Source organism: Lepisosteus platostomus, chromosome 7, assembly GCF_059453375.1.
Source record: "Lepisosteus platostomus isolate fLepPlt1 chromosome 7, fLepPlt1.hap1, whole genome shotgun sequence".
Lineage (NCBI taxonomy): Eukaryota > Metazoa > Chordata > Actinopteri > Semionotiformes > Lepisosteidae > Lepisosteus > Lepisosteus platostomus.
In genome coordinates, this window is record NC_142617.1 from 63,273,762 (window position 1) to 63,295,568 (window position 21,807).

The 21,807-nt window shown below is 41.8% G+C and overlaps 1 protein-coding gene across 1 annotated transcript; it reads left to right on the plus strand.

Annotated features, from left to right (window-relative positions):
- Window positions 1-12,839: 12,839 nt before the first annotated feature.
- On the plus strand, window positions 12,840-21,626 carry nr2e3 (nuclear receptor subfamily 2, group E, member 3). Its single transcript, XM_088641717.1, has 8 exons — window positions 12,840-13,624; window positions 14,803-14,953; window positions 15,409-15,512; window positions 16,681-16,926; window positions 17,372-17,553; window positions 18,703-18,943; window positions 19,861-19,966; window positions 20,347-21,626. Exons 1-8 carry the CDS (start codon window positions 13,537-13,539, stop codon window positions 20,477-20,479), a joined length of 1,251 nt encoding a protein of 416 aa, XP_088497843.1. The 5' UTR covers window positions 12,840-13,536; the 3' UTR covers window positions 20,480-21,626.
- The last annotated feature ends 181 nt before the right edge of the window (window positions 21,627-21,807 follow it).

Consider the following 21,807-nt stretch of genomic DNA (forward strand, 5'->3'; position numbering starts at 1 on the left):
CTGCTATATATTTTCTTCATTAATCTCTCTAAGCCCCGGCAACAGTGATGAAGGCAGATTATATTAATTGATATAAATCCATAGTTAACGAACACAAACTGCATTGGATATAATTAGTCAGTTTGACTCAGCCACCTCACTCCAGCAGTATAATTGGATTCCAGAGCAGTCAGTGCTTAAATAGGCAGCTGAAGTGTGAACAGTGGAGTTATGACTAGAATTATGTTATGCTGGATTGTACAAGGGAGATCAGACAGCTATTTTGTCTGCATATGTGCACCTGTGTGTGCTGTACATCTGTGCATCTGTCCGCCCTAAAAATCCATCCAAATCCATCATTCCATCCAGCCCATCCCTGTTTATATTTCTTTTTCAGTGCAAAGGAGAGTTACACAGACATGGATGACAAAATGTGAAAAAAGTAATGAAATTCCTTCCTTTTACCACACAGTCACAAGGACAAAGTACAGTCTAAATCAGAACTAACACTAAATGCTTCCGATTTCTGCATTCCAAAAAAGAAAAAGACTTGTTTGAGAAATATATGGTGTAGTGTAGGGATATCCTGAGGTCAGACTGCTTATTTTGATAACTTTGCCTTGTTTTTCCCAGAAAAAAGACCTCGAACTGATTCAATTTAGCAATTGCTACATAGACCATCCTATCTAATCTATCCGAAATGGCCACATATTTACAATCCTACCAACCAAGTGTCTCTGTGCACTAGACAATATGTCATGCAAAGCCTGGGCAGAGTGGCAGGTTGGTACAGTTGAGTGTGCCCAGCTGGGAGTAGTCTGCCAGCCAGCTTAGAAGGTTGTTGTTCTTTCACTGATTCCCATTGGTTTCCACTGCCACCCATACATCTAACATCCAATGGCTCTTGCAGATAACATGGATAGACTAAAGCCGCCACAGAGATCTCATTGTCAGATGCTGTAGCTCATGTTTTAACACAGTCGTGTTTTTATTCTCCCTCCACACTGCGTGGGGTGGGGAATTATGACATGCACACAGAACACTGTCAGATCGTACATTCTGTCGAAGAGACGATTAGCTCGTTGTGCAGCAGTAATTACCCCCACAATCATAGAGGAAGAAAAAAATACAATCGATCTTAAAAAGTTAATCCCACTCTTTGTCAACAGTTGACATTCAGGAGGATTAGATTTAAATCTGCTTACGCTGATATGAGGAGGAAGAAGCAGCATGTTGTGAACCTGTGACAATGTCCCCTTCAAGGGCACCTGAGCCAAGAAGCTGCCCAAGGGGCTCAGAAAAGGGGTCTTACAGTAAAAAACCCGCTGTTGGCAAAACGTGACTCCACAGGGTGCAATCAGAATTTTTTTTCCTTTTCCACTTCTACTCCTATTTCTATATCATGCCATCCCATAAGAGCTTAAAATTATTGTGAACGGAAGATGTCTCCTGTCGGGAGACCACACACAAACACTGCTTTTGCACTGTGAAATGGGACCCTTCTCTCCTGTCTTTCCATTCTGTGTGATACCAGTTTATTCTCTCACAGAGAGAGCAGAACTCCAGCAGGACCAGATGTTGTACCTGATAGAGAGCTTGGTTACTCCTGGTTATCCCTGCCGTAGAATGTGTGACTCTAATTGCTCTTTCATCTGTCTGTAACTTTCAGGCTGTCTGGAAGGCGAGGCGTACTTGTTTGAAGCATTTTCTTATGTTTTTCAACATGAGAAAACATACATCCACCTCTTAGGTAAAACACACACAATGCACTTACTCGGAAGCAGCATTTACAACGACATTATAATAAAAAGTGACAAGAAGATCTTGTCTTTTTTTTCTCAAAATGTAGCTCCTACAGTCTTTAATACAGCACTAACAATTAAAGTTCTGCCAAGGGTATTTATGAAAACTGAGAAAGGAAATGAGAGAGTTGGAGGATCAAGTGAGACAAAGTTGTCAATTAGATCTGGCATTAAGGGCAAGGAGATGGACAGCACTCCAAGGGAGAAACAGAGACTGATCTATGACATTTATATCTAAATCCAATAGACTACTCAGATTCTTCTTACATATTGGTTTCTTACATTTGTGTGAGTTGCTGGCATAAGAACATTGCCTTTACAGGTACGTTTTGGTATTGGACTCCTGATTTATCCATCATATCGCTGAAAAAAATGTTTTATCCATATTCATCATTTTCTGCAGACCACAGCCTTTGTAAGCCTTTTGTAAAAAATGATGGGACAATAAGAGAAGCTTGCAAGGGAACAAGATTGCCGTGGGCCCATGCAGTAGCTGTCACTGACCCCAAAGCAAAGTCAATGCCTGCATCTTCACGAGCACTGAGACTCTGGTTTAAAGAAATCTGCTACAATGAGTTTTTTATGAGATATTATAGTAAGCATTAATGTTGGCCTGCAATTCTAATCAACCTGACATGCAGATTTTGTTCTAATTTATGATGTGCTGCATTTGCTCTGCCTGGCCTGCTTGGAACGATCATTGCCTACTGTAGATCTGCAACTCAATGATGATCAGAGTTGGAAATTGGGACAATCTATGTGTGTTTACCAATGAAGAGGCAATTTTACTTGAATGGCCACTTACTGGGGTAACAGAAGAGACAGTTTTTTTAAAATCAGGCATGTGCACACTGCATCATCTGTAAAGTAAAAGACTGGACGTTGCCTCGATGGAAAAGGTTTTTTTAATAGAACTCGCAGTGAGTAGAGCCACACGCTTGACGGCAACAGTTTGCTGTTTAAGCGCTCGTGGATCTTCTAAACAATCTCAGGGAGGCTGATTCTCATCAAAGAGCTCAGGAGAGGAGCAATCTGACAGTTATCTCCTCTCAGCCCCAGCCCCACGTCATTATTCTGCTGATGGCAGCATGAGGTCGCTTTGGGCAGCAGCTGCAGGCTGTCAGAGATCTAGGTCAGGACCTATCTGTCAGTGCAAGGGTTGCGGGGGGAGAGAGGTGGGCTGGGGCAGTTGGAGAGGGAGCCCCAGGGCTGCCTGTACTAGCGGAATGTAGCCTTCCTATGCTAGAAAGCGCTACAGCAGGGAGTGCTTCATGTTCAAAATAACACCTAGCAGACTATCATGCCTTCATGCCTTCAGCAACACTTGCTGCTTTATAAAGTACAGTCTGAATATTGTTGCTGAACAAAGTTAATGGTCTTTTCTCTCTATAGAAGAAAGAGTAGCAAAATTGTCTTTTGGGAAACTGACCATTGTGCTGCCAAATATATGAAATAATCCATAACAAAAAGAGCTTATTTTGAAAAAGAATGATTGCTCCTTCATGCTGATGATGCACAGATAACTTGCGAGTGAGAAAATGAAGCCCTTCTCCATACACTTCTCTGGATTGACCACCTGCTGAATTGAGGCCTCAGGATGATTGAAATCCTTTTACAACATGTTGAAGATCAGAGTATTATAGTAGCTGTATTTGTTCGTTTTTTGTTTTGAAATCTAGAACGTTGGTAGAATCTGATGGAAGAGAAGAAATTATCTTTTTTTTCTGAAACTGTAATCACTGATTGGGTGAAGATTACATAATATGATAGAACGTCTTGCCGGGATTTAACTAGATCAGAGCTCTACCCTCTCAGCAAGACCAAGGGCTTTCATCTTTGTGCACAGGCAATGGGACTTGCCAAACCTGGGGCTTTTTGTGACTTGATGGATACAGCAGTTGTTTATGAACCCAGATGGGTGCAGATTGTCAATCCTGCTTATACTCTGAATCTGGCAAACCTTCAAGAAGACAGGCAGATCTCTCCAGTGAGCCGTAGACTGAGGGGCTGTCTGCACAGTTAAAAACACTGCCAACATCAACTACACTGCAGGCAAAGGTTCCAAAAAACCTACTTAAGTGAAAAGCCTGGCACAGCTCCAGAGGAAAAGAGTTTAGAGGTATTCGAGGAGTCCTGTTTGTTTCTAAGAAATGTCCAGAGTAAAATTCTTACATTTAAAGCTTAAATACTACATTGCAATTGCTATCAATAACACACAATTTCTGAGCATGTACTATACAGTATATTCACAATTCACTTTAACTAGTATATCAGTCATTGTGAAAGGCTGATAATTTTTAGTCTAGATTTTTTTTTCACTTTCGTTTTAAATATGAATATAAATAAATATAAATATGAATAATCATCACTTATTTGTGAGAGTTAAGACGTATTATGGTGATTAAAACCAGATAATCAGCAATGGATCATTTCCTCCCAGTAATGGAAACATTCCCAGATTCTTAGAATTGGTTGATTTTCAGTTTCACTGCATATTGTATCCTATGATTTAGGAAATCAGTCAGCCTTCAGGATAACATTCAGTTACATTCATACCCTGAATGTCAGACTGCTGGTGCGAACTAACAATATCAGGAAGTTGGGGAACCAACAATTAGCACTGGGAGAGACATGAGGTCTGAGCATATCATATGATCCATTGAGAAGTTGGTTTATGTGGTACTATATGTTTATGGTGCTGGAGGCCAGTCACACTCCGGATTGTACTGCTTGAAAAAGACCTTCTGACCTTACTCTTTCAAGCAGCCCTTCTGGCTAGGCATTTCCGCTGCACTGCAGTTTTCAGCAAAATAAAAACCGGAATAAAAAATAAAAACTGTGCACCTTGCATGCGAAGTGAAGTGATAAGAAAAGGCAAACACAAAAGCTACCTTTCCCGGTATTAGCATCAGGGGGTGAAGCTGGCACCCAGAGCTGTCCCTCGCCGTGCAGGTAACAGGCTAATCCTGCAGTTCAAATCCCACACACGGCTCCTCTCTCTGAGCCAGGCCTTGGCAGCCGGTTATATAACACGGCCAAGGTGGGGATCCGGCAGCTGCCAAAGTTACGCTGTCAGCACTCCACGAATCAGCAGCTCATTTCAGATTTAAACTCATCTCCCCAGATCCCTGCCATGCATGAAAACGACATCCCCTTTATGTAATAAGAATTAGCAGCGGGTGAGTTTCCACTGTGTTCTGGGCGGCTGGCGCAGAACCCCGATCCATTGCCTGCAATGGACATTTTACAACCCGCTACAAGGTTGTCTTGCACGTCTAAAATGACTTTTAAAGTTAATTCATTCCAGCATCGTGTGCTTTAGGGACCTATATTAGGACATGCAGGCCAATAAACAATACCAGGGCCACCACCATGAGGGCGTCTGGCTAGACAACACTGCACTAGGTGAGTTATAGGTATTCCTGCAACAGGGGCGGCTTTTAGAAAATGATGTTCATGACAATGTTTACAAACTGTTACGCCTCCAAAAGAGTTGCTCGCTGATTTGATTCCAATACAAGCGCTTGTCCCCACGGATCAACCTTAACTATTTCTTAACTTGGTCACGGGTCTTGCTATTTGTTAGAGTTGCGAAACTGGAGTTGTAGCCTGAAATTGCTTTTCCGTAATGACCAGGGTTAAAAAAGTGACAAATTACGTTATTACGTAACAGATATCTAATCTACCTTTGAATTCTAATTTAGGGTTCTTATTTGCTAATCACTTCTGTCTTCCCATAATCTGAAGCCTGCACATCTAAGCAAGTCTCCTAAACATTCATAATAAACGTAGTACTCACTACAATAACACCCTGTGCTGGGCGACAGGTGCGCATTATATAAACTGATCTAATGCTCACCTGATCTGTTCACTACTCAGCTCCCAAGTCACAGACAGCTACAGGTAGAATGTGTCAATTGCAATGGATTAGCTAAAGTGCTTGGGATGATCACAGTCATGGCACAGAAAACGTGTTCAAATTCATGGCCTCAGGGCTATATTTTAGATACTGAAGGTTAAATGGGGTAATCCGTTTTTACAAAACATTTTGTTTTTTTTGGTTTTTGGTTTTACAAAATGTTTGACCAAAATTATCATAAGCATACCATAACTTAATCATTTGACCTTGGACTGGTACAACACATTTTACATGAAAATTACATTATGCTTTAATCAGATTTGAGGACATATTAAAAGGACTTTTGAAACTTTTACAGAATAATATATGCCTGTTGGATACCTGGGCCAGACATGTATTGGAAAACTGTTTCAATAAGCGACTCCTACACAAAATTAATAGCATAATGCCAGTACGCCATTTTGGAGAAAATATAATAAAACAAACAACTATAATAGGTAATCGCAGGACATTTTATTTATCCATGAATGCATGAAGCATTTTTTGCAAGGAACATTAAGGAAAGACAAAGATTTGAAGCTACATTTGCTGTCTTGTACGGTCACTGATAAAAATCCATCTTTCATGTAAAACTGAATAAGTCAAATAAAAGATGTTGGAAACACCTGGGATGTGAGACCTAAGAACGCAAAAGAAGAAGTCTTCTCTTCTTTTGGAACAGTAATATCAATCACCATTTACCACAAGCTTTATTTAAGCTTTATTTAACTTACAACGCAACTGCTAACCACTTAGCTGTTGTCCCAGATTTCAGGACTACCCAAACTGTACCCTTAAGACAATCTTCAAAGTCCCTTTTAAAAGAGGCTAGTAAATGGAGCAGATGCTGTGCTTTGTGTTAAACAGATTTGAACGGACTGCTTTAATGAGCTGGTTTTTAAAAGATGCCTGAAGGCAGTCACTCCTCGCAGGAGGAGAGTAAATCCTGATGATGGAGACCATCAGCAGCATCACTTCTGCCATAATGAAATGCATGTTTTCTTCTCCATTAAAACGGCACTGTGAGTAATTACCAAAAGAGGTTTGGAGTATTACATAAACTCATTACCGGACACAGAGGCTTTTACTGTTACGAGGTTATAACCATCTTCTTACGCTCTTCAATTTCATTCCCATGTAAACAGATGAAAAAATTTGTATTAAGAGCTTATACACTTGAGTGTGCATCAAGCAGTCTCAGCACGTATACACTCACACACTACACTGTTAAAGGAAAAGGAAGGGAACATGTCACAATATTTCTACAGCAATAAGGCACAAAATAAAGCCATGGGTTAAATAAAACTATCCCACATGTGGCAGATAAAGCACAGAGATCTTGTGTTTTGAGCTTTAAAAATATCCATGGACATATATCAGTTTGCTACCTGTGCCACAAAAAGGAGGTGATGATTCCGCCTCGTATGTGTACTTTGCTGTAATATTCCTATTCCAAGAGCTGCTGAACTGACATCACAACGATTACGTTGCGATTATTCCTAAAGATTTCATTAGGGTGGACCATGCATTGTTCCTTTCTCTTTCTTTAATTAAACACCACCAAATGTCTTAAAAGATTGTTCTGGTTTCCTTCTCTACAACAGTGAAGCTGTCAAGTCATTCCTTGGAGGGAGTTTGATAAAGGCAAGTCCACAAACTACATGTACCACCTGAAGAATCAGTCTTACTGCACGACAGGATCCTGAGCTACTAAGGCAGCGTTCAAATAAGAGCAGCATGGTGACACAGCGCGTGCCCTCAAGATTGACTGGTCTAATCTTTAACAGAGGTGAAGATTCACCGTTCTTGTTCTTGTAGACAATATGTGATATTGTATTAAAAATGTTTCTAAACACAATAAATATGTATAAATACATATACATATGTGTTTATCCACCCATCCTCCCATTTTCATAGCCAGCTGCTATAGTGTATCACCCTGCAACACACCACTGACAGCCCACTGAAGCTCAACTGAGCCTGGCCTGGATGGGAGACCTCCTGGGAAAGGTAACACTGCTGCTGTCAGAGGTGTTATTGGGACCAGTAGACCACTAGTCTGTGTTGGTCCTAATGTTCCTTTACAGTGATATGGACACTATTCTGCATAAAAGGCACCATCCTTCAGATGAGATTAAAAACTGAGGTCCTGACTCTCCATGGTCATTAGAAATCCCAGGGCATTTCTGGAAAAGAGTAGGGGTGTTACCCTGGTGTCCTGGCCAAATTACCAGTCATGGCCTCCTAATAATCCCCGTCTGTGAACTAGCCTCATCACTCTGCTCTCCCCACTGATAGCTGGTGTGTGGTGAATGTACTGGTGACTGCCATTGCATCATCCAGGTGGAAGCTGCACATTGGAGGGGCTAATTCATAACATACCTGTAAAGCATTTTGAGTGAAGTGTCCAGATGAGTGCTAAATAAGTGTAAGAGATTAATTATTAATAACCACTTCTTCTAATTGGGGATGGGGGGGAGCCTTAGGAGCAATGGGAGCAAGGATACACACTGGACGGGACGCCACTCCCTCACTGGGCACACACACTCACACCAGGGCCAATTCTCCCAGAAGCCAATTAACCCACCAGTATGGATTTGGACTGTGGGAGGAAACTGGCAGCCAGAGGAAATCCTGGCAAGAACACGGGGAAAAAACACAAACTCCACGTGGCACCCAGGTCCACATCTGACCCCAGGACCCCAGCACTGCAAGGTAGCAATGCTAGCCACTGCACCACTGGGCTGCACCTGTAAATATTTAAATACAGTAAATCTAAAATATAAGAGTGCTGCAACAGACAGGAGAGCCATCAGTTACCAGTCAGGCTGGTGGAATACAAATGGCTTTAGGAATGTAAACCAAGAAGAATTTCTACATCCCCAGTTTGCTCATAATACATTATGGAAATGGAGATCTTTGGGTCCCTATAGAGACATCCTACTATGAGCACATGGCCATGGTACAGTATGTGGGTTGATCTAACACTTCAATAATGTAATTCGTTAACATCCAGGATTTAAATATTTCACATCGTGGAAGAGTTTTATTACTCTTTGAATAACTCTAACCATCTAAATTAAGCAAAATCCAAAAGCCCCGGTAAGATGAGTCACATATGCATGCATATAAGAATTTTAATGTAGTAGCTTTAGCCCAGGACCAGACATCCTGCCAAGATCTCCCCAAGAGCAAGGCAGAAAATCATCCAGAAAGTCACAGAGAACCTCAGGGTAAAATCTAAGGACCAGCAGAGTTCTCTCACTGTAACTACTATCAGTCATGTTCAATCATAAGGAAAGACTATAAAGGAATGCTTTTCCTGGGAGGATAGCCAGGAAAAAAACATTTCTATCTAAATCTAAACAAATGTTACCTGTCTCACGTTTATCGGAGAGCACCTTGAACATCTACCAAACTACTGGAAGAATGCTCTCTGGACAGATGAGTCAAAGTTGATGTTTTTGGCCACTGTGAGAAATGTTCTGTGTGGAATAAATCATACACTATCTTTCAAGCCCAGTGGTGGGAGTGTAATGCTTTCACACTACTCTGCTACTGTGCCTCAGGACCAGGATGTCCTGAATCTCATAGACAGAACCATAAAATTGCTGTTTAGTGGAGGAAAAAGTCAAGGCATCCACTCATTGAGTGAAGCTGAGCTGGCAGCGGATCTTGCAGCAAGACAATGATCCTAAACAAACAAGCAGATATGCAACAGAATAGGTCAAGAAGAAGAAATTTACATTTTGGAATGGCCAAGTCAAAGTCTGGACCTAAATGCCATTGAAATGCTATGGCAGGAACTGAAGCAAGTTGTTTATTCAAGGAGACTCTCAAATGTCACCAACTTGTCAGTTCTGTAAGGAGAGTGAGACACAATTTCTTGAAGTTGTTGAGGTCACTGCTGCTCAAGGAGGTGCCAAAGCCTACTGAATCTAAGGGTTCATAAACAAATTCCTACAAGGATATTTACTGTTGGATCATTTCGTTAATGAAATCATCCAAATAGAAATTTTGATTTTGTGTTATATGAGGTAGGTAGTTACAGAGGGTAAGCTGTCCACCAATTCTTGCCAACAATAAGAAATCCAGCTCTCATCAAGCCTTGTTAACCCATCAATGAATAAGTACAAAAAATAAAAAATAAAAGATTTTATATTGTTGAATATAGTAAAATAAAATAAACATTCACCACCAAAGAGTGCATATAAATACGTAAATAATTCTGCCAAAGCAAACGAGATTAATGGACTGATGCAACTGCAGACATCCAGTAAGCAATACTGTATCTGTGCCTTGGATCCTGGCTGAGTTACCCCCACATTGTGTGATCTAACATGATCTGTCTCAGATAATTTACAAGAATCTAGCAGACGCAAATCTAATAAACAGGGAAGGGGTGGAGTTCTGAGAGTTAATGCAATATAGAGAGAAACACTTTTTCTCCTGGTAAAAGAATAGGTGAAAAAAAATCAGAAAACATTTTGTGGCGAAATGTTTCAGCTTAGTACAGGAACATACTGTAGTATAACAAACAGCACAAGTACCTCCTGAACGTTAAGGATTTTTCCCCCTGGACCAACACTGCTCACACTGACAATGTCTTACCTGTTTACAGTGCTGGATTTCCAACAAAAGGAGCGTAAAGAGACTAATCTGATTGGTGGCACCAGTGTCAGAGATCTGGCCACGGTAGCAACAGCCCGCGTGGAACTGATGACATTACATCATCCTCAGGGCTAGGAGACCGGCCACGCTGATGAGGACAGGGCTGAAGCAGGCATGTGTCGCTGTCTGGCTTTTTCTGTGACCCCGACACTGTGTAAGTCCTTAATAAGCTAAATCCACAAATCAAAGAAAAAAAAAACAAATCAGTGACTTCAGTACACTAATTACTTGTAAATCATGGAGGGTTCGCTAATTAGGCAGACAGAGATGGAGAGAGCAGGCACCATATGGCAAAAGAATAGCTACAAGGATTTGAGTCTGTACTGCTCTTTCAGTATTACTGCTAATTGTTTTTTTTCCTGAACACAGCAGAATAAGTTTTAGAACAGTTTTAAGCCTCCTGCTGTGTATTCATTTTAGTTCATTAGCATTTATGTGTAACACACAGAACCTGTTGATCTCTGCTTATTGTTTAAAGGAATCTTGCAGCAGCAGCTTGGGCAGAAACTGAGTGGACCTGATCGTCCCCAGCACAGCCTGGAACTGCTAGACCTGCAGCTGAAATACACAAAAGGCCAAGGCAATAAACTCAAATATTTCAAAAGCACAAAGGTGTAGGATTTCAGAGTGTTATATTATAAATCAAGTTTCCCCAGGGCTAATCTCTCTTCTTAATGGAGCACGGTTTTCTGCGGAATGTACTCTTATCGGCTTCACTCAAGTGCCTAAGCACCTTTCGTGAATGTTGGCACGGTCTATTATCTTAAAAATTGTTTTTAAAGAGATGATTCCAAACCTGCTCCCTACCTGTTAACAGTAAAGCATATTTAATTCAGGTTTACACTAGACTGCTGCTGTTTAAATGCAAGTGTAAAGATGATTCTCATCAGAAAATGTGGGTTAAATATTATAAAACAGAAATAATTCAAATTTGACTCCACCCATGTACTGTAGATACTTATTCAACTCACTCTAAACATCGAGTCGCCACATGAATAAAGTGTCAAAATGGTATCTCAGCCAAATATGATGTAATGTTACATAAATGTGTTTGATATTTTCTGACAAAGAAAGAAATGACTTCGATGTGGAACTGTTTTGTTTTTCTTTTTACTTTGCCCATCCTGTACAGACTCCTTTGTAGAAAACAAACTCTTAGTGTCATTAAAACATTCAGAATATCATAGCTTCTAGATGAAAAACAAAGCTAAAAAGAAATCTACAACAAAAAACAACAGAAGAAAAAACAAAAACTGCAATCTCCAACCACTGACAAATGTACTCACACACCCTGAAAGTTTTCATCTTACAGTCTATAATTGCAGATATACTATGCTATTCATAAACATTTAAACCAAATAATACAAATGGCATATTTCACTTGATTGTCATTTTTGCTGTTAAAGCCAAGTTATTGTTAAATGTTTAAGGAAACTCAAGGTATAGTGTCTCCTGACCAGCACTGGTTGCACAGTAATTTAGGAGTGCACACTGTCCTGTCCCACTTGTGCAGGGGGATTATAAATGATGAAACGGTAAGAAATTCACGAGCACTTGTGCACATGTTTGTCAGGGTTGGGTGGGAGGCTGAGCTGTTGTTAAGAATTGTCCACTATTTCATTTTTCTCTCAGCACAAAGAAAAACTAGTTGTTTCAGTCTTGAATCTAGGGGTCAATGAACTACTTAAGAGTTGATTTAGCCAATTTACAAATAAAGTGTATTTTCTTCTTCTTGCTTTTCTATGTAAATAAATACCGCTCTCAGCTCAGTAAATCCAGAATGTGGTTTTCTGTAGTGCTGCTAGGCTGTCAAAAGATCACTGGTAAAAGTGCTGTCCTCGTTTATAAAGACCTGTAATTATCCTATAAGGGTCCCCATTGACACGTTGGACACTCAATAATGCATGGGTCCTGCTCTCCCTGGGCACAGAGAAGTGAATCAAATTAATCCCAGACAAAAAATACTGCCATTAAAAATTCTATTATTCTCTAGCCCACCCTTTCCCCCTTTTGCCATTGAAAAGAATGATCAGCCTTCAAAAAAAGAGAGGCAAATTGAAGTTAATAGGCAGCTGGGCACCTTGGCAAACAGTGGGAGTCATTATGAATTGGGGGCAATCACACAGATCAAATTTACAAGGGGAAATTGAGCTGGAGTTGGGAGGAAAAGAATAAGGGAGCAATACAAATTGAAGGCTGGCAAACACAATAATCTGCACTCCATATAATCATCCTTTAAAATGCAGACAAGGCTGAGGGCTGCTGACTGATGTGCTGCTTTCAGACACCGAGAAACGGAGAGGGAGGGAAAGAGACAGGTTTTAAGTTACAGAGCTCCGGCCTCCAACCTGGGCTTTTGTTGGGCTGGGTATTTTTTTGCACTTGGTGAAGATTCACCCCCTTTTTAATTCTTCGCAGTGTGACTGATTGATCCACCTCTAGATGGACAGTAAAGATTAAGAGGATGACAAATAAGCATGTGCTTACACAGCGCTTGGAGCTAATCCTCCTGCCTCCCTTTAGGAGCCGGGAGAAGAGAAAGACTCACACAGACACACTCCAGCCGAGCGAGCTGGGAGGAAAAGAGAAGGTTGACTTGCAACCCCTTCAGGGTTCACCACTGAACACCACCGCTCAGCACCAAGAAAAGAGCTCCTGTTCCAGGACCTGGGAAGGGGACACTCACCGAAGCAGCATTCCTGGGCTCGTCTTTGTGAATCCAAAACAGGAGCCGGCAAAACCAAACAAACAGCGGACAGGCTGTCAATGAGATACCTGCTGGCAAGAGTGCACTGCGAAGCAGAACACCTCTGTCATCAGCACCGCACAGCCCGGGAGAGAAGTTTCACTGAAATGTGAAGTTTTGCAGTATCCTCAGAGAGTAAAATCTCACCACCATCAAACTCCTGAGGTTCCTTTTCCCTAGAAAAGACCACCAACACTCCTGGAACACTCTTGAAGGGAACTTTTACCTCTCCCTCACACCAAGGAGGGACAGCAGGGCGAACACGCACGGATATATGCATTAAAAAAATCTCCGTTTTGTGCCGTGCTTGGAAATTTCTGCAAAACTGAGACTGTACCACGACTGTGTGTCTCGAATAACCGGAAGGGCCCTAAGGGGACTGTCTGTGGAGGGGTACCTGCATTGCTTCTCCCTCCAGGACCTCGCTATTCCCTCTGACAATGGAGGACCACCTTTCCAAGATCTCGATGACACCGTCTCCTCCCAGCGACTCTCCAGTCAGCACTGGCTTGGACGAGAGCCGAGGAGGTAAGAAACAAGATGTCAGGCCAGTTTCTTATTCATATTGTGACATAAGGATTGAAAAGGGGCTAAAAACTGTGTCTAATCTGACAAACAACAAATATTGTTTTACTATCTGCATGTACTGAACTTTAAATCTCTGGAATGCTCTGCAAAAAGAATATTATTAATTTGCTAAACACCTGTCAAAACACAGACCTAAAAATTTCAGTGAAGGAATTAGAAGTGGATAGATTATGTATACAGGAGGTAAGGGTGGGAATTTGCCTCAGTGTATGAGCTGAAAGTAGAAGTTCACTCCACACTTAAAAGTTAACAGAAAGAAGACACAACATTTTACCTTTACACATTGAAAGAAGGAACAATAGCTGAAAACTTGTTTTTCTCCATCTTTCATTCGAACTTTTAAGTGCGGAATTAACATCTGCTTGCATATTTATTGGTTCAGTACAGTTTAGCTGTTGAAAATATTGTAAAACGTTTTAAAAATCCTTTCAGTAGCTGTGCAGCAGGATTACAAATATTTTTTAGCAAAGTACTGCACACTTTGGGCACATCTGGCATGTGATGAGAATAAAGAAACAAAACTGTTTTGCCACATTAAAACAAAGGCTTTAAAATGAAGAGCAGAAAAACAAGTTTTTTTTTAGATTGTGTCTAGTGATACAATCTCACATACAATCTCAGAACTGGAAAAACACATTAGCATGAGGGGATGGAAAAGTGAGCATTTTCCATTAAATTATAAGAAACAATTTAGAACTGTTTTACTGATAATATGATTTGAGTCATTTATCGTACATTAGCCACTGTTGTTGTGCGTTTCAATTATAACGTAATCCAGGCCATTTAAGAGTTATACTGCAGCCTTCCATTGGGAAATAAGGTGCGCTTTGGGAGATTCGAGGCGTTCTGCACCTGATGCACCTTCGGCTTCTAAACAAAAACAAATACTACCGAGAACACCGGCGTTTACAGTTATATTTAGAGTACACTGATTTGATAACAGCTGTTCACAAATCCCACGCCCTTTTTTTGGAAGTAATCGCTTGAGGCAGGTGTGAGCACACATGTGCAGGAGGTAAGAGAGCGAACAGGTGACGCACTAGAAATGGGGCGCAGTTTCTCACCGGGAGTCCAGACCAGTCACAGCGGGGCCTCTTTCCGTTTCTCGCCGCTCCTAGTTAAAAGCCCAGCCCCCGGGAAGGCCCTGAGCCCCGCCCTGCTGTGTAAAGTGTGCGGCGACACCAGCAGCGGCAAGCACTACGGGATCTACGCCTGCAACGGGTGCAGCGGCTTCTTCAAGCGGAGCGTACGGAGGAAACTCATCTACAGGTGAGGGCCGGTCATTCCTCTGGGGAACCCCGTTTCCGAGAGCCGCACGCTGAAAGGCCTTCCTCTCAATTCCATTCAAGGTGCTTTCATCAGCATGACCGGTGGGTACAAGCAGTGCTGCCAAAGCAAATAAAAATAAAATGAACAGGAAACAAAACAAAGAATAAAAAAAAAAAACTCTACAGAGATATTAGAGACATATCCTAAAATATCGACATATACTGTAAACATACAGTATGGAGCATGATTGGGAGACGGACTCGCTGTTCCTCAGGCTGTGACAGGAGATCACATACTGGGCTGGAGTTCCCTGCTCCCTCTCCCAGTAGGATTGGGACCCGTTGTGATTCTCTCTCTCTCTCTCTCTCTCTCTCTCTCTCTCTCTCTCTCTCTCTCTCTCTCTCTCTCTCTCTCTCTCTCTCTCTCTCTCTCTCTCTCTCTCTCTCACCCTGAAGGTGCCAGGCAGGGACGGGCATGTGCCCCGTGGACAAAGCCCATCGCAACCAGTGCCAAGCGTGTCGACTGAAGAAGTGCTTGCAAGCTGGCATGAACAAGGATGGTGAGTGAAAGTGCAGGGGTGAACAGCCCTTCAGCACTGCTCCTGACCCTGTGATACCAACACTGGCCTTGCGCCTCAGAAAGCAGGGGTTAGGGGTAAGAGGACAGACGAAATGCAAACAAAAAGAAGCAAGAAAGTTCCTTCCTGGAAAAAGGTACTTGAAAAGGCAAAATAAATAACAAATATTCTTTGCAACAGACTGCTGTGCGGAATTATTTTGAATCAAAGAAGCAACATTGTCTATCAGAAGTTTAAATGTCCAACTGTAATTATTCAATAATGCCATATTAAATCAAGCTTTTAACACCTTGAGATGCAGTCATATTCCATAATTAAACTTTATTTGAAGTATTTATTTTAAAGAAAATAGTTGTATTAATACAAGGTATTTGATATGTAATATATTTAACGGCAGACTAATAAAAACGATTCCATGGGCACAGGGGAACTCCAAGACCAGACTGATCTGTAGGCCTTTGGGAATAAGAATGTCCACTTATAAAGAGTCATGAAAATCAGAGAACTTTGCTTAAAAAAAAGTAACACAGTACATAACTTTTTAATTGAATATCCTAAATAATATACCCACAGTTCTCCCCTGTTCAATGTCTTTAAGCAGTACTAAAAAGCAAAAGGGTACTTCTTTCTGGTGAACTGAACAACATTGAATGAAAAGAGAAAGGTCTGAATCTGGTCATCACAATTTGATTTGTCAAAAAGATTACAAAACCTTTGAATCTTAAAACAACTTTGATCTGAATCTTGACTCTTTAATCTGAGTTTGCCTGCCTCTTGGGTTAGCATCTGTCTCCGAGTCTGTCTTTATCTCTTGACTGGACTCTGAGTTGACTGAGGACTCTGCCTGTCTCTTCAATCTGCATCTGTCTCCGTCTCTTGACACTTGACTTTGAGTTTGCCTGTGTCTTGACTCTGTGTCTGTCTCTTGACTCTTGAGTTTGCCTGTCTCTTGAGTCTATTTCTTGTCTTTTGACTCTGTCTGTCTCTATCTCTTGACATCACTCTGAGTTTGCCTGTCTGTTGACTCTGCATCTATCTCTGAGTCTTTCTCTTGACTCTGCATCTGTCTCTATCTCGTCTCTAGACTCAGTGTTTGCCTGTCTCTTGCCTCTTGTCTTCTGACTCTTTCCTCTTGTCCCTGACCCCACAGCGGTGCAGAACGAGCGACAGCCTCGCAGCACTGCCCAGGTGCGCCTGGACACCATCGACGTGGACACGGAGAAAGACCACCTGACCACCACGCGGGAGCCCACCTCCTCCTCCTGCTCAGTCATCACCCGGCCCCTCATCACCTCCTCCGCCCCGTCCCAGCGCTCCGTCAGCCCCCAGAACAACCATCGCTTCATGGCCAGCCTCATGACCGCGGAGACCTGCGCCAAGCTGGAGCCCGAGGACGGTGAGTCTGCCCCCTTCTCGATTTGACATCTTCCACCTGCTGTTCACCACCATCTGAGCTTCACCTTGCATTCCTCAGGCTTTAACGCTTCCAGAACTTTTATGTTTAATTCCATGGTCACAAGCTTGGTATTTCCAATAGGATTAAACTAAAGGAGTGAATACATTTGTGACAGAAAAAGAAGAGGTCACTGCACTTTATGAATAGATTTCTAAAAACATAAATATTGTGCTTCTATATGTGGAAGGCACCGTACATCTACAAAGCTGAAAAGCACCAAAGGAAGGCATCGACAGTAGCATAACTCCAGATGAAAAATAAAATTGTGGAAAAGCTTTAAGAAAAGAATTTGGAACATCAGATTACAACTTGCACGAAAGCATATGATGAAGAGATACTGTATAATGTATGCGGTCAACTCATGGTCCTTTGCTTTCTTCTCTAGTGGATGAGAATATTGATGTAACAAGCAATGAACCTGAGAGGGCTTCTTCAGAGTACCAGATGTCCCTGTACCCACCCAGCAGCCCCGAGAACGTGTACGAGACCTCTGCCCGCTTGCTCTTCATGGCAGTCAAATGGGCTAAGAACCTCCCGGTTTTCTCTAACCTGCCTTTCAGGGATCAGGTGAGTAACAAGACAGCCCTAAGCCTTTAGAGACAGGGGCCACGTCAGATCACAAGATATACTGGGGTTGTTCGAGTACGTCCCATCCACTTGCAAACTTCACACAACAAAACACCACTATCCTGGAGCTTTTCACTAGATAAGCAATGGAAATATTTGAGATGCTTTTATTATTCAAGGAAGAGAATGGACACACTGGATTGTGAAGAGAAAAATTATAATTGGAGAAGTACATGCACAATAATTAAAAATAGATGCACGTTATATTGAGTAGAAAAAAGTGATCATTTTCGTTTTTTCCCCAGTCTTGCACCCATTGCTTTTTCAATTAGACTCCCACAACCCTGTACTGGATAAAGAGGTTTAGGAAATGAATTGATATTTGTTTTTAATCCTGTTGAGCTAAATATGTTTATAATTTCAACTATAATTACCCACAATTAACCAATAAAACTTAATCTTTTGGTAAGCCTTGAGATCTTACTTGAAAATCTTTATAGAACAAATATGAATGCAAATTCTCCACATATGAAAATTAAAACACTTCTCAATTTGGAGAATCTCTGTTATGAAGCCAATGTATGGAGACTTATAAAATGATTAATTGCTACATTAATCTCACCTAAACAGACTTGAGGTTTGCAGACATTTTATCAAAGCAGAAGATTTGACAATATCTAATGACTACACTGCAGAGAAAACCATCTCCTCCAGACAATATCTACGGTATGCGTTTTTGGCACCTACATGTTAACCACACCATTAATGCAAGAACAACTGCCCTTCCAGTGCCTCGGATTGCCTGTTCAGTGATGTTGGACAGGACTAAGTCAGCAGCAGGGAGTCGTTTCTGAGCCATGTCCTTCTGGCTATCAGCCCTTGGCTCTTGCATTCACACATGACATTACAAACTGCTGCAGACCACAAAAGGTGCTTCCGGGGAAAAATAAACTCAATTCTTTTCATTACAAAAGGCAACAATGCTACCCTTTAAACATGATTCTTTAAACTTTAAAGCTTTAACCATGATGCTCTAGCTGAAACAAAGACCAGGGCAAAAAGATTATCCCAGCGGGGTCGAGAACATCAGGTCTGGGGGTGGGCGTCCACGTCTGTGAAGTGATTGACCTGCTGCTCCTGCTGTCCCAGGTGATTCTGCTGGAGGAGGCCTGGAGCGAGCTGTTCCTGCTGTGTGCCATCCAGTGGTCCCTGCCCCTGGACAGCTGCCCCCTGCTCTCGGTGCCCGAGCTCTCCCCCAGCCTGCAGGGCAAGACGAGCTTTTCAGGAGCCGACCTGCGCGTGCTGCAGGAGATCTTCGGCCGCTTCAGGGCCCTTCCTGTGGACCCCACTGAGTTCGCCTGTCTGAAGGCCATCGTGCTCTTCAAACCAGGTGGGCCGTCCTTCCTTCCTTCAGGGCAGCAGGAATTCTACTTGTCTGCTCAGACACGTGAAGAGATAGCAGGGCTGGGTGCGCACACTGAGGAATTGGGAAAAAATCGGATCACGTTAGGGGAGACAGGGTCGTGCAGTGGTTTCGAATTGCGTTCTTGCCGCGCCTCGGTCCTGGGTTCGATTCGGGACCTGGGGTGCTTGGAGTTTGTATTTTCTCCCCCATGTTCACGTGGGTTTCCTCCAGGTGCTCCAGTTTCCTCTTGGGGTTCAAAAACATACAGGTTGGTAAACTGGCTTCTGGGAGAACTGGCCCTGGTGTAAGTGTGTGCGTTTGTGCCCCGTGATGGACTGGTGGCCCATTCAGCATGTATCCAGTGCGTGCTGGGATAGGCTCCAGCTCCTCCGCGACCCTTTACTGGAGAAAGAGGTTCGAAAAGGGCTGGAAAATTTTAGAGCTTTCTAAGATAAGCAGTCTGAACATCCTAGAAATCTCTGTGCAGTATATTTTATTCATGACTTTAATATTTAGGATCATATTTGGAGGTTTTGACTCAAATTCCGTGCATAAATTGAATTCAAATACTGATTAGGTAGAAAGCAAATATTTCAGTGGGAAAACATTGATTTTTTTTTCCAATAAAGGAAACCCAAAAACCCCAAAGTTTTGGTCACCCTTCACAAGTGTGGAAATTGAGATCTAATTTTTTAACATTTCTCTAATCCACAGATGTGGGTCATTTTTTTTTAAATAGCTTATCGTTATATTAGAATATCACATATACTACAACTGAACAGCACCTCCGGTGGAGCTGATCATCGTGTGATGCATTTTTTGCTACAAGTCTTTTCATTAATTAGTATTGTGGGAAAATCAAACATCCAGTGGGAATCCCCATGTGTTTGCTGGTCTTGCAGAGACCCGAGGCTTGAAAGACCCAGAGCAGGTGGAAAACCTTCAGGATCAGTCACAGGTGATGTTAGGCCAGCACATCCGGACCCACTACCCCAGCCAGCCTGTCAGGTAAGCAAGAGACTGCCGTTCTTACCAACACTGCTTAAACCTTATCCTCTTCAGAGCTGTTACTTAGACGTCACAACCTCTGCTCGATCTCAGTCAGGATCACAAACTGATCTGCTATAGTTGAACAGTCACACTTAAATGTGGCCAGCTCTTGGGATGAATATTGCACTCATTTCTGCAATGGCACAAGAGATGTTTCCTTTTAATACAAACTCTGGGAATCTGTTTTCTACCCAATGCAATACAACTGATGGATTTCATATCACAGCCTTTCTCAAAAGAGAAACCCCAGATTTTAACTGTGCCTTGACCACTTACTGTATAATGGTTCTTTCCTCGATTCCAGTAAGATCAAACCCCGGTTCTCATTTTCTTTGCAGGTTTGGGAAACTGCTGCTGCTGCTGCCCTCCCTGCGGTTTGTGGCTTCTGAGAGGATAGAGCTGCTGTTCTTCCACAGGACCATTGGAAACACGCCTATGGAGAAGCTGCTCTGTGACATGTTCAAGAACTAGAGACACCCCAGGAAAAAGACGGCCCTATGGGGTACCCCCCCCTCCCCACCCCCGAGGCAGGCAAATGCACTACAAGGCTTAGAAAGACACTTTGTTTAGTAATTTGCAGCTGAGATGCACTGTGAAAAGAAAAGAAAAAGACATTCAAAGGTTGTCTGCTTAGAACCGTGGCTGTGATGAGCCAATCAGACTGGACTTGTATCCAGTGAAGCAGCCTAAGAGAAAAGACCCAGAGATGCCTGTGCGAGGCAAAACCGGACCCAGGTAATCTGGAAGAGTTCTGAAAGATGATCTTGGACAATGCAGGTCTTGCCGGTATTTGAACATTTGCAAAGACCCGGAATGTCTCTTCAAAACTCAACTTGCTACCACTAAAGCCATGAGCCAAGACCAGCTTTACTGGCGAGCATGTGTAATTTTAAACATCACTTTTCCTTTCTGTGATTAGTTATTTGTTTCTTCTTTTTTTTCTGTATAACTTTGTATTGTGTTCTGTTAAAATTATTAATTTCTTATAATTTCAGACACATACATACATTTCTGATTTGTATATTTGTTGTGATGCCTAGTCCAGGCAAAACTCGGATCATGCCTGTTCAATTTTCTGCTATTTTTTTTTTACATCAACAAAACATGGGAATATTGGTACACATTGTGTTACTTGACCCTACAGCATAGACACAAGCAGTATATCAAGGCACAGTGCAGAGGCACTGGAAAAAAGATCTTATATGAGAGGATCCAAACTTTATATGATCAAATCAGAGTCTAGGTTTTCCCAGTACAACATCTAATCTTTTATACTGTATGGCTGTAGGTGCTTAAAGGGGCTTCCAACTTAACTTACTAGGTCAGACTTAATGTGGTGTTTAAATCCAGCTCTCTGCTTCCTTAACAGATAAAAAGTGAAACTTTATCATTTTATATTGAAGAACATCAAATTTCATCCTCAAAACTGCTTTATAGGTTCACTTCCAAAGGCATTCTTGCGCAAAGCAATTTTTTAACTCCTCAGCAAAGTGATCAAAGAACATTTTGATAACCATTTACATTATATATAGGTGTTTATAATTTTCTTTGTAAAAGAAATGTCCTGATATTGATTACCTTTGTCTAAATATTATTAAATGTGATTGTTGTTAAATGAGCTTTGTACTGATTTAATTTTGTTTCCTCCCATTCTATGAGCAAAAAAACCTCCACCAGCATAGTCAAAGCCAAAGTAATGTAACAAATATAGTACTGGTATGAAAAACCCATTCCCTATAGGATAGAGCCCAGTGGAAGTATATAAATAAATAACTGAATAAGCACATCCCTTTTCCCAT